Source organism: Solanum verrucosum, unplaced genomic scaffold (assembly GCF_900185275.1).
Source record: "Solanum verrucosum unplaced genomic scaffold, falcon-dt-bn FXZP01000082.1, whole genome shotgun sequence".
NCBI classification, from domain to species: domain Eukaryota; kingdom Viridiplantae; phylum Streptophyta; class Magnoliopsida; order Solanales; family Solanaceae; genus Solanum; species Solanum verrucosum.
The window spans coordinates 454,353-468,362 of NW_026020257.1; the positions used below are offsets into that span (position 1 = coordinate 454,353).

Below are 14,010 nucleotides of genomic sequence, written 5' to 3' on the forward strand. Positions count from 1 at the left end.
TATGTAATAAACTACTTAAGACTTCGATTGTAAGGGGTCGTGACCCTATATTGTTAAAGATTGTGTCTAAGATGGCTGATGCTTATCATGAACAACGACACTAACCTACGGTACGAGTGTCTACGATCGTCGATAATATAGTAACCCAACTAAAGGTTGGGGTCGTGTCCCAAGGGAGTGGTTTTGAGAATTAATAGAAAAATAAAATTTAGTTCTAATTAGTCGTAGCTAAAGACATTAACGAACAAAAACATTGTAAATTAAAATGGGTGACACAAAAGTGTCAAATATCAATTGGGGGTTTTGCCCCAAGTAGTAAAAACAACAAAAATTAATAGGAAAATCAAGTATGGGAGAAAGTTTTTGGGGTGTGACCGCAATACAAGTTGAGATAAATCGTTGGGTACATTCTTTCGATAGGAAATTTACAAGATAATAGTGACTAGGCTAAGCTTTAGATATAAATAAGTTCCCTCTCGGGCAACTTACCCCATTTCAAATGGGTTCCTCTTGGACACCCACTGGCCGCATGAAGACCAGCCTACACCTTACCCCACTCACTCTCTCGAGCTGAGTGTTAGGATATGGGACTAGGGTTCACCCTCTCGGACTGAACCTCATTTGGACTTACTCCTTAGGCCATCAGTCTAGTGGTCTTGGTTTCGCGACCTCCCTCTCGGGCAAGCCAAAAAGCACATGGGTGGTTTTGTATTGGCAACTAAAAACCCAAATTAAACCACAACCACTAGGTTAAATCACCATTAAAATACATCTAACCTATCAGCAAACAAGACCCAATAATAATATCAACACATATTTGCTAAATCACACCCCAAGAATGGGGTTTTTAGGCACACATCAAGAAATAATAAAATACACCTAAAATGATACTAAAATCAAATGGGTATAAGAAATTAAACCTTGATTTAAGCAAAGGAAGAAGAATGGAGAAGACCCACTTCCAACTTGGGGAAGGTGAAATCCTTCTCTCTTCAAGTCTCCCACAAAACCCTCTCCAAACTTGAGAGAAAATATCCCAAAAAGTACTATTCTATTATGGAAATTAAAATAAATGTTCAACTCCAAAAATTAATAACAAGTTAAGTATTTATGGACTTCAGAAAATAGTGCTGGCGGATCTTTCGGCGAGGTTAGTCTATGTCGCCGAATGACTTAACGACTCGCCCTTCTTCTGTTTCATCTCCGTTTCGTGCTTACCTTTAGCATCTTCATGTTTTGGACCATTGGGAGGATAGTACTGCTTCACAGAAATACTAGGCGAAGCGCCGACTGCTCCTTCATCGCCTTTTGATTCTTTTTCTTCAGGGCTTCGCGCAATAGAAGGAAGGGCGGAGTGAATCCCTTCGGTGAGTCGCCAAGTGTGCTTGGTGAAGCTCAGGCTTCAGGTTCTTCGTTCTTTTCAGCCTTTTTTTGTTCCTTTTTGTGTCTAACTGTCCATGATTCCACCAAAACTTCAAATACCTAAAACTTAAGAGTTTTCATCAGATATTGAGACAAAATAAGCATTTGAGGACACTATTTCTATCAAAATAAAGCCCTAAATGAGTCCAATTTGTGGACTCATCAACACCCATAACTTAAATTTTTGCTACTCCTCAAGCAAGCTCAAGTTCAGCCATTCGAAAAGGGTGTCTCAAACAGTGTTACACAAGACTCAATCATGAATGCACACAACAAGACACACACACGTGAATGAAGAATGAATACGTTTCAATGATAATATTAATGATGAAGTACTTATTGAAAGGCTATTCTCAATTGTACTCTAATAATTGATAATGATGTGTTGAGTGAAAGGATATTCTCGATCTTACACTAATGAACGATAATGGGATTCTTAGATGAAAGGCTATTCTCATATTTGAATCTATGAGCTATCCAATATATGAATTTTGGGTTTGAGATGGATACCCTCATGTGAGTTGAGGCGGGGTGTCTAGTAACAATCTATTATCCCCTAATGTAATGAATGTTAAAATACTCTATGGGAATGTAGGCTAAGCACCGAGAGGATATTGAATGAGATGGAAGCCCTCACATGAGTTGAGGCAGGGTTTCTAGTAGCAATCTCTTGATATGGATGCCCTCACGTGAGTTGAGGCAGGGTATCAAGTAGAATTCTCCTTGTCCCTTAACTATGTGCCCACATAAGTCTAGCTAGTGGATCCACTTAACCTAATACCGGTTTACCTTAGGCAAGTATACCAACTCTTATGATGTGGGATTGTACATCATATTCCATGATCTAGCTCTCGTGGTCTATTCAGTTAAACGCTTATTCCCATCATGTGAGATGTGCATTATAGTTTCTTGAGGAGTTCTATGAAGTGTGGGTAGTAGTATGGGATGCTATCCATACATGGCGAGTAGGCTTCAAGAGGGCTATAGTGAGTTCTCTAAGTCTTAATGACAAATGAATGAAAGTCTTCTGAAGAAGCTAATAAAGAAGGATGATTTGAATGTCTAATGTAATGATACATGCTATACTTGGATTGTATTAAAGAGTTACTTGTTGATATTGTTCAAATGTGATGTTATGACTTGTATGATGATTATATTTGTATTTGATGTCTCTTATGCTATTGTTCATGATATTCCTAAAAGGTGGCATAATGCATGGTTTCCAACAAAAATGTCTCTTTTAAAGCATGTTTTGCATGGTCATCATACTTATTACATTTTGTATGCTAACCCATTCTTCTATGTTTTTACTACAAGTGTAGGTTCCGGCAAGTGATTGCTTCTATCTAGATTGAAGTACTTGGATTACTATTCTTCCAAGATCAAGTGGTACGTCCTCATAGATCGAGGACAAGTGTCTTTTTAGAAGTTCCTTTCTTTTCATGTAATAGACTACTTAAGACTTCGATTGTAAGGGGTCGTGACCCTATTTTCTTAAAGATTGTGTCTAAGATGGCCATGTGAGATATAGACTTCCGCCTTCATTTAAATGTTTTTAAAGGATAGATTGTATGGTTTTTAAATAAAAAGTTTTAATTTCATACTATTTCTACTACCTATGCGATGAATGAATGTTATTAGGCTTGTATAAGAGCCCTTCGGGGTCGAGTATACCGTGTTGCTTCCGGGGTGTAGACTCGGGTCGTGATATATAGTGATCGTGTTCATCTAGCAGTAATCGATACACATCCTAAGAGAACCATCTTTCTTCCTCACAAATAAGACTGGAGCGCTCCAAGGTGAAACACTAGGTTGAATAAAATCCTTATAAAAAAGGTATTTCAATTACTCTTTTAACTCGGTTGGAGCCATTCTATATGGTGTAATAGATAGAGGTCGAGTATCGCGAAGAATATCTATGCCAAAATCAATTTCTCTCTCAGGAGGGACTATTGGAAGATCATTTGAAAGTACCACTAGAAGCTCACTCACAATTGGAACTATCTGAATATGTGGTGTATCAACACTATAGGTAATAACTTGGACTAAGTGATAGATGCACCCCTTCGAAACCAACTTTCTGGCCTTAAGGTATGAAATGAAACGACCCTTAGGCACTACTGAACTACTCCTCCACTTTTAAAAACAGGCTCATAGGAAACTGAAACGTTACAACTCGAGTTCTACAATCAACTAAGGCATAACAAGCATGAAACCAGTCCATACCTAGAATAACATCAAATTCCACCATGTCTAGCTCGACTAAGTCAACCATGGTGTTCTTCTGATTGTTAGAGATGACACAATCACGATAAGCTATCTCGACTAAAATAGACTCACCAATTTGTGTAGAAACACTGAAGGGCTCAAGAAGTCGTTCAGGAAGAATATCGAACCTCATAGCTATATACGAAGTCACAAAAGATAGACTCGCACTTGAATCAAGTAATGCATATACATCAAAAGTAAAGACTTTGATCATACCCTTCACAACATCTGGTAAATTCTTCTTTTATTGACGACTGGTTATAGCATACACGGTTTGCTCCTTTGCCTGTCCCTAAAGTGGCTCCTCTAGGTTCAGCTCTGTCTAGTGGAGCCGTTAAAGAAGATTGTGCTCTATTGCCCACATTAACATTACCATGCTTGTTATTAGCACACTCTCTCATGAAGTGACCTATTTGAAAACACTTGAAATATCTAGTGGAGCCATCATGACATGCTCCTACGTGGTTTCTACCATATTCAGCACATGTAAGAGTCAAGTTGGCCCTTTGTGCCACAATACCCTGGGACTGAGTAGGTTGAGCTCTGAAGTTCTGCGAATTTTGATTCCTGAACTCACCTCTATTCTTTGGTGTAGTTCCACTAGCCAATGATGGAGCAGGCCCAGTGGCCCTTTGTTAAAAAGATGACTAGTTCATATTTCTAGTCTTCATTTGTCCGTACTGATTACCTGTAGTCTTGGCCCTCTTATAATGAAACTCTTCCTTATATTTCAACTTGTCTTCCTCCACCTGCTGCACATGGATCATAAGCCTGGCTATATCCATGTCTCCTATCAACATAGCACTCTTACCCTCTTTGATTGACAAGCGGGAAAGCCCAGACACAAATAAACCCATCCTTCTTTTCATATGAGCCACCACTCCAGAGCATAACGGAATAGTTTAGTGAAATTGAGGTTGTACTCATACACACTCATGGATTATTGTTTAAGAGTAAGAAATTATCTTACTTTTGCCTCTCTCAGCTCAGGGGAAAAGAATCATTCCATGAAGGCACTTTCAAACATAGCCCAACTCACAATTGGTGCCCATTCATCCCTGTTCTTCTTCCATTAGTCGTACCAGATCCTGGAAATGTTATGACTCGGAAAAACTAGTAGGTGAAACTAGAGCCTTACATGTGAGTTGTTGAGTTTTATGTGGGATTTTATTTTGTAAAATGGTTTCCCTAGCTTAGGTTGAGGAGTTTAAGGGTTAAAGGTACGACCCCCCCAAAGACCAACCAAGGGTCCTTGAGGAGGACTCTAAAGCCTAACCCCAAAGCTTCCCCAAGAACCCAAAATCTGCCAAATTTTCATGACCAAAGGGTGGGACCTATGAGGCGTAGGTCCCTCTATGCCTCGTGGGGAGCCTTCGTGAGTCAAGATCCCATTTTAGGAGCCCCAATCCTCCACCTATGGACCTGCAGGACGCCATGTGAGTCCACTCATGGACCATCGGTCCTAGGTCGTGGGTGAGGTCTGCAAACTGCCTAGGTTTGACCAAGGGAGGGCCACTTAGGTAAATTCCTAGTGTGGTTAGTTAAGTAAGGGGTCGTTTTATATTTATTAATTAGACCTATTTAAGACCTTTTAAGTCATTAACCACACCTTTACAATTCATAATTTCAAACCCAAAATAATAACCAACTCCTCTCCAAATAATTCTCTCTTTAAAACCTCCATTGAAGAAGAAGAAGAAGAAGTCAAGGTATAGGGATCAAGGACTCATCTTTTCCACTCAATTTAGTGAGGAAAATTCAATCAAGATATGGTAGTTTTGATTCATGGTTAGCTTTCTATCCATGAAATCCTCAAACCTTCAATTTCAAAGTTGGAAATTCTCCAAAACTAAGGGTTTTCATTCTAGGTCATGGATTCTTTCTCAAAACATTTTAAATTGTTTAATGATCATATATTAAGATTAAATTGTTGTTTTATGGTGGTTTTAAGATAAAAATCCCCGATGAATCCATGATTTCCCCATAACCCTAATTTATGACTTTGATGTGGGTGAATTGTAGTAAGATGAATGTTATATAATTGATCTTTTAATGCTTTAGTTACTTGAATTATGTCATTATCCATGCCTAAATTGTAGTAATTCTAGGTGTTTTGGTGAATTGTGATTCATGGCCTTGAGGGGAAAATTATGAAGGTTGATGTATAATAATGACGCTTATGTATATTCTTTCCGATTCCACTGAAATTAATGTGATCATGACTACAATGCAATTGTGATATCATTGAAAGGTTATTCTCAATTATACACTTGTGAATGATGATGATATAATGTGAAAGGTTTCTTCAATATAAAGTTACATCTTGAATTGGTAGGCTTAGGGCATCTTCTTCTTATGTAACTAATGTATCTTGACCTAATGAACTTTGAATCGGTACGCCAAGTGGCATCCCTTTCATAAATTATTAATGAAATATTCTAATGATGTGTCTTGTATCAGTAGGCTAATGGCACCCTTCCATGCATGATAATGATGAACCTTGGATCGGTAGGCTAATGGCACCCTTCCATGAATGACAATGATGAACCTTGAATTGGTAGGCTTATGGCACCCTTTCATGAGGATTCAATGAGCTATCCTAATAATGTACCTTGAATCAGTAGGCTTATGACATCCTTTCACGTGTTAAATAATGTACCTTGAATCTGTAGGCTAATGTCACCCTTTCATTTGAGTAATAATGTACCATGGGTCGACAGGCCAATGGCATCCCTCTCATATGTAGTAATGTTAAAGGAATGAACTACTCTATGGGAGATTAAAGCTTAGCACCGAGTGGATATGGTGAGGTGGAAACTCTCCCCATGTTAGGCCGAGTTTCTATTAACACCTTTCTTATCCCATAACTATGTGCCCACATAGGTTATTAGCTAGTGGATCCACCTAAGCTAAAGTGTTACCAGTTCTACCTTAGGCAAGTACAAAACCTCGGTGTGGGACATGGCACTGGATTCCATGTATGCTCACATGGTGTATGCCGGTTAGGGCTTATTCCCATCATGTGAGTTACATGCTATGGTTGCTCAAGAGGTTCTATGAAGCGTGGGTAGTAGTATGGGATTCCATTCATGCATTGCATGAGTAGGCTTTGAGAGGGCTATGGTGTGTTTCTCTAATGTCTTAATGTCTAATGAAATGAATATGCTCATAACGATGCTAATGAGAATGTTGACTTAAAGGCTTAATGTAATGATGAATGTTTAACTTGGAAATGTTATTATGAGTTGCTTTCCTTGTCATGCCCTATTAAATGTGAATGTTCCTTGTCTATGATTATTGACTAAAGATGAGAATCAAGAATGGTAAGTATGTTATGGTGGCCTCAAAGTGGTACTTAGTATGAATGGTATTATGGGATGCCATTCATACATTGCACAAGTATAACCTAGGGTTACTTTCATGATGGTTCTATTATGTTCTAATGAGTTAGACGATGAATATATTTTTGGCTTATGTGTTTTTACTAAAGATGCATGATGATCCTCAAACTTGTTAAACGCATGATTTTCTACCAAAATGTCCTTTTTCGCATGATTTTTGCATGGCTATCATATTTAGTACATTTTTATGCTAACTCATATTTCTTCTACATTTTTCAACAAAGTGTAGGTTCTGGATCTTAAGGTGACTTCTAGTGTTCAAAGCTTGGACTGATTCTCTCCAAAACTAGTGGTGAGTCTTCATGGTTCCAGGATGAGAGTTGCTCATTTCTAGTTTCTTTTATGTCATTTTATGTTTCAAACTATCTTAAAGGGTTGTGACCCAATCTTTGATTCAAGTTGTAATAGATGGCTATGTGAGATAAGTTAAACTTTCGTTGTTTGTTTTTAAATAAAGACCTCGATTGTATAGATTAAATGTTTTATATTTCGTACCATTTTATTATGTCTTATATTATGAATGCTATGAGGCTTTACGGAGTCTTATACGCCGTGTTACGTCTGTGGCGTAGGCTCGGTCGTGACAAATATGGTATCAGAGCACAAGCTTTTGGGATGGTTTTTAGGATGATGTCTCACAAGTCACTTCTAGTAGAGTCTTGTTCATGAGTGTAAATCATGCTACATTTATGAATGAGAGGCTATAAGATGTTAGGAAACTACACTTCTTTCATTACTCTTAAGTCGTGCCATAGAGTTTAGCTCTACAAAAGTCCATTTCCTAACCCTTCTCTTGTGTCTTCAGGAAATGAATACACGAAGGGCGAATAATAGAAGGGTAGAAGAGGAGAATGTGAATCGAGGAGTTCCTCAAGAGAATCAAGTTCCTCAAAGCAATCAAGTCTCAATTAACCATCCGGCCATGTCGGATGAAGAAGTTAGGTCGGCTCTTCTAATGATGGCTCAAGCCGTGACTACTCAAGCCTAAACTATGACAGCCCAAGCCAATAGGGGTGTTGAGACTCATGTGAACCCTAATGTGAGCACTATGGCTTCTAGGCTGAGGGATTTTGTTAGGATGAACCCTACGGTGTTCCTTGGTTCTAAGGTGGGAGAGGATCCCCAAGAGTTTGTGGATGAGGTGTATAAGGTAGTTGATGTTATGGGGGTGACTTCGGTAGAAAAAGTGGAACTAGCCGCTTATCAATTGAAACATATTGCCAAGTTTGGTTTACTCAATGGAAGAGTAATAGGATAGGAGCGGGTCCTATAGATTGGGAAGTGTTCAAGAAAGCATTCCTTGATAGGTCTTTCCCCATGATAAGAGGGAAGTTAAGATGGAGGAATTTATCAACCTTAGGCAAGGTAGCATGAGTGTGCAAGAGTATTCTTTAAAATTTACCCTTTTGTCTAAGTATGTTCTTTCTTTGGTGTCAAATCTGAGGGATGAGATGATAAGATTTGTGACGGGTGTGTCCGACTTAGTTGAGGAAGAATGTCGTACGACAATGCTCCATGATGACATAACTATCTCTAGGCTTATGGTGTATGCCAACAAATTGAGGAGTCCAAACTTAAGAGAAAGAATAGGGAGATGAAGAGTTAGGTCCGATGAGCAAGGTCAACAAAGTTCAAAAAGAGACCTTCCAACCAAGATTATTCAAGTACTCCTAGGGGTAACCAAGATAAAGGTAGTGGGTCTCCATTTCCTAGACCTACTTGCACCAATTGTGGAAAGAATCATCTTGGGAAGTGCCTAGCCGGTACAAAGGGGTGTTATGGTTGTGGAAAAAGTGATCATCAAGTGAAAGATTGTCCTACACTTTTGGCAAAAGGAAGAGATGCTAAACAAAATTCTCTAAATGGTACGGTTCCTATCCCTCCAAATTATGGTCGTTTCTATGCACTTCGGTCTAGAGAGGACAAAGGAGCCCTTCCGGATGAAGGCACCGGTATGTTGATAGTTCCTTGTAATTGTAAATGTTTTATTAAGGTCCCTATTTTATTTTCATGTTAGCCTTAGTATGGGTTTACTCCCAAGGGGGAGATGGTATGCTTAGAAGGCAAGGTTGTTGAGAGATCTGATATCCGTATCATTTTCTTCTATTCCTATTCAAGCTTGAGACCAAGAGTTCCTTATGGCTTGTTTCATGTTTTGGAGTCATGTGTGATTTATGTATTTACATGGTCTCCTTATGTTATGCATGTTCTTGATGAATTCATGTTTAATGAGAAATTGAGTTTGTATGATTTTTTTTTCCTCATGTTGATGTGCATCTAGTATGAGTTGCCTATATGCTTCATGAAATGAATTATTGAACATGCTTAAATGTGCTTTTAAAATAATTTCATAATTGCTTCATGATGTTATGATGAGCATGATTTGAGTTGGAGAAGGTAACTCCTCCAATGATATGAGAAATGTTGAAGTTTTCATGCATAATGGGTTGTTAGATGTAGTTCCTACTTCCTTGTGTTGCATTGAGTATATTGAGATGGAGTTAATGTTTCCTCCTTATTTTGTGCATTGTTATGATGTTTCATGCATGATGGGCTGCTAGTCTTGAGTCTTTACTTCCGTAAGGTGTTTAAAGTATCATTCGAGGACGAATGTTCCCAAGGGGAGATAATGTTATGACTCGAAAAAACTAGTAGGTGAAACTAGAGCCTTACATGTGAGTTGTTGAGTTTGATGTGGGATTTTATGTTGTAAAATGGTTTCCCAAGATTAGGTTGAGGAGTTTAGGGGTTAAATGTCAAGGTACGACCCCCCAAGGACCAACCAAGGGTCCTTGAGGAGGACCCTAAAGCCTAACACCAAGGCTGCCCCAAGAACCCAAAATCTGCAAAATTTTCATGACCTACGGATGGGACCTACGGTGTGTAGGTCCCTCCACGACTCATGAGGAGGCTTCGTGAGTCAAGAGCCCATTTTAGGAGCCCCAGTCAACTACCTACTGACTTGCAGGACACCACGTGAGTCCACTCACGGACCGTGGGTCCTAGGTCGTGGGTGATGTCTGCAAACTACCTAGGTTCGGCCAATGGAGGGGCACTTAAGTAAATTCCTAGGCTGGTTAGTTAAGTAAGGGGTCATTTTATAGTGATTAAATAGACATATTTAAGACCTTTTAAGTCATTAACCACCCCTTTACAATTCATAATTCCCAAACCCAAAATAATAACCAACTCCTCTCCAAATAATTCTCTCTAAAACCTCCATTGAAGAAGAAAAAGAAGTCAAGGTCTGGGGATCAAGGACTCATCTTTTCACTCAATTAAGTGAGGTAAATTCAATGAAGTTATGGTAGTTTTGATTCATGGTTAACTTTCCATCCATGAAATCCTCAAACATTCAATTAAAGTTGGAAATTCTCCAAACCTAAGGGTTTTCATTCTAGGTCATGGATTCTTTCTCAAAACGTTTTAAATGGTTTAATTATCATATATTAAGATTGAATTGTTTTTTTATAGTGGTTTTAAGATAAATATCCCTCATGAATTCATGATTTCCCCATAACCCTAATTTATGAATTTGATGTGGGTGAATTGTGTAGTAAGATGAATGTTATGTAATTGATCTTGTAATGCTTTAGTTACTTGAATAATGTCATTATACATGCCTAAATTGTAGTAATTCTAGGTGTTTTGGTGAAATGTGATTCATGGCCTTGAAGGGAAAATTATGAAGGTTGATGTATAATCATGACGCTTATGTATATTCTTTCTAATTCCAATGAAAGTAATGTGATCATGACTACAATGAAATTGTGATATCATTGAAAGGTTATTCTCACTTATACACTTGTGAATAATGATGATATAATGTGAAAGGTTTCTTCAATGTAAATCTCCCTACTCTGTTTGTTTGAGTGCCAGTATTTTATCTTTATTTTTATTAATGTTTGTTCTCTACTCACATGGGGGACAATGTTGTATGCATTTGGTGGGGGTGGTAGTAGTCTGATTGTTAAATCTTGTTTCTCTCAAAAGTTATTCGAGTATCGAATATTATCAATATCGATGACTTGAATAGTGCTCGTTATTGAACTAAATGAATGTATGGCTACGATGAGGCCAAATGAAGTTGCATAGACAATGTGTGGACTTTTTGCATCTCGTTGTGACTAGCCGATTATCGAATGAGTCTCTTGTGATGAACATTCCACACTAGCTAGAAAGTGTGGAGTATTGTTTTATCTTGGTTCCAATGCCGTGTGTGATGAGATTATTTTGAACATTGTGTGTGAGGACACCTAGAATATGCCCCTTAGTTCCGGTTGACTAAGTTATGCAAGCTCTTGAAATGATCTTAGGCAACAATTTTGGAGAGCGAAACAAATTGACATTGTACCTCTTTTGTGGCAAAGCTTGTGAGATGTGTGAACCTTACTGGAATCCCTTTGAGCCTTACCCTTTTCTTGGAAGAAACTTGAACAATTGTGACCCCTCTTTATCCTTTCACCCCTAACTCTCATGAAGGGTGGTTGGTTTGAATAGCCAACTTAGGCCAAAAGCCTAAGTTGGGGGTGTGGTGAAAAGAGAAGGAAAATTATGAAGTGTGAAAAATTCCCCTTTGAGCAATGATTTTGAAAAAGATTGAACCCCTCCATGTAAAAAAATGAGAAAAAATATGAAAAGAAAAAGAAAAAGAATGAAAAAGTTGTGAAATAAAGTAGTCGAAGTTGCAAAAGAAATGAGGTATCCGGTAGTCCATTTGAAAGTGAATTATGAGCATGATCAAAATGATGAAGAAAAGGAAGAAAGTGATGTTCAAACCACACTTCATGTGGGTAGCAGCCACTGAGCCTAAATGACCACACCTTTACACTCACCCCCACTACAAGCCTTGAAAAGACCTTTTTGATCTTGAGTCAATAGAAACGAGTGTTGATTGGAAAATAAGGGCAAACCTATCGGTGAAGTCATGCATATGTTCATATTTGTGAATTTGAAAGTTGTATGTGATTCTGAAACTATAAATTGTTGAAGAACTTTGTGTGAATAGGGAATCATTTTTGTTGTGAGGGAATTTGAGTACCTTTGTTGACCTTGAACTTGCGTTTGAAGCAAGTAGTGTGAACTTGAGCATCTTTGATAATGGTGAGTCACAGTTTGAATCTCTTGAGTGCACAAATTGATAATTGCATGAGTAATTGAATGTTGTTGTGTGCATTCCTGTTGCGTCTTATGCAGCACTATCTGAGACATCCTTTTTGAGATGATGATCGTGAGTTTTACTTGAGGACAAGCAAAAGATTAGGTTGGAGGTGTTGATAAGTCCGAGATTTGGACTCATTTGTGGCTTTATTTATATAGATTTAATGTCCTCAATTGCCTAATTGATGCACTAAACTGAATCACCGATTGGTCGGCGAAGCCCGACTTTCCACACCGATCAACCCTAAAAAGTCATCTCATATCAGTATAAATTAACTTTTGGAAAAGAGAGAAGGCATTCAGTCATTGTGGAACGAAATAGAGAGAACAAAAATACTATTCTTGTTGATTTGAAGCAATTTTGGCAAGAGATTGACGGCAGAGAAAGACTCGGCATTCAATTTCAATTGGGTATTGTAATAGAAAAGATATTATTCATCTAAGAACATCGATTTTCAATACCCATCTATGGAGCATGTATTAGGTACTGAATTTCTTTCTTTTATGATGATTAGGTAAATCCCCAGTGTTGGGGGTTTGACAATGTGATTAATTGCTGAATTTGGCTTGGTGGGTGTTAGTTATTACTAATTTTAGTGCTAATCCAAATGGGTCTGACTTATCGTTGGGGTTTAACTACTCTATTGCATGTTTATCTCAATATAATTTAGTATTTTAAGCTTGCTTGAAAAAGAAGTGTAAAGCTAAAGTGATAAGTTGGCACTCATAGTTAGTGGGTCATGATGGATTCGAGAGTGTGAATTCTAAGACTCATCCTATGTATTCAGCTCGAGAGAGTGAATCGTAAGACGCATGCTATGCATTAAGCTCGAGAGAGTGAATCCTAAGACTCATGCTATGCATTCAGCTCGATAGAGTGGATGTGGTAAGGTTGTGGACTGGTGTTTATGCTTAAAGCATTGAGGTTCGAGAGAACTCAATTGAAATGGGGTAGTTGTTCGAGAGAAAAGTGCCTCACCTAAAGTTCATCCTACCCATGAAGAGTTCGCACTTTTGGTTAGCAATTTGTACCCACTGAATTAAATTTAGCAATTGGTTGGTCAATCCCCCAAGTACCTTTCTCCTATTTAGTTGTTCTCAGTTACTTGTTGAAGTTATTTTATGATCTAAAAACCCTTCACCCTGACATTGTTGTCACCCTTCAAATTTCATTAATAGTTTCCAAAAATCTTCCGTCCTTTATCTATAAAAATCACTATTGTAACTTCATATTTGAATTCTACACATAACTACTCTCTGTGGGATCGACCCCAACTCTTCTGTTGGGTTGATACTACTTAACGATCGTCTCCACCTAGTATTGGATGAGGTGTAGTTGATACGTTAATCAGTGTTGGAAAGAGGACTCAAAGACCTTTGATTTGATACCTCGCTGGCCTCCTAACTCATTATGTGCTAAAAGTTGTGGTCGTTTGAAGTTGACCCAAAACTTAAAAACTAACCAAAGTTCAAGGTGTTACAAGAATAACCCCTTTTCATTCTTAGTCTAGCCATCATCTGAGGATAAATGATCCCAAGTGGGAGATACTGTAACATCCTTAAAATTTGTAAGTTAAGAATCGAACTATTCTTCATTTGTGAATAAGATTGTATCAGTGATTCTTAATTGTTCTTAGATTTTAAGGTCAATTCTTGAGTGTGGAATTAATTTGTATATGAGTTATGGTCTCTAGAATCCCTATAGCACAAAGTGGAGTTGAAAGCTTTCTTACCGATTGAGTTTCAATAAAAGATTTTT

The 14,010-nt window shown here is 38.1% G+C and overlaps 1 protein-coding gene across 1 annotated transcript; it reads right to left on the minus strand.

Moving 5' to 3' along the window:
• Positions 1-3,267: 3,267 nt before the first annotated feature.
• LOC125833286 (uncharacterized) lies at positions 3,268-4,547 on the minus strand. The gene is made up of 3 exons (XM_049512433.1): positions 4,372-4,547; positions 3,960-4,320; positions 3,268-3,426 (listed from the first exon to the last, which is right to left on the minus strand). The coding sequence occupies exons 1-3, from the start codon at positions 4,545-4,547 to the stop codon at positions 3,268-3,270; spliced, it is 696 nt and encodes a 231-aa protein (XP_049368390.1).
• Positions 4,548-14,010: the final 9,463 nt, after the last annotated feature.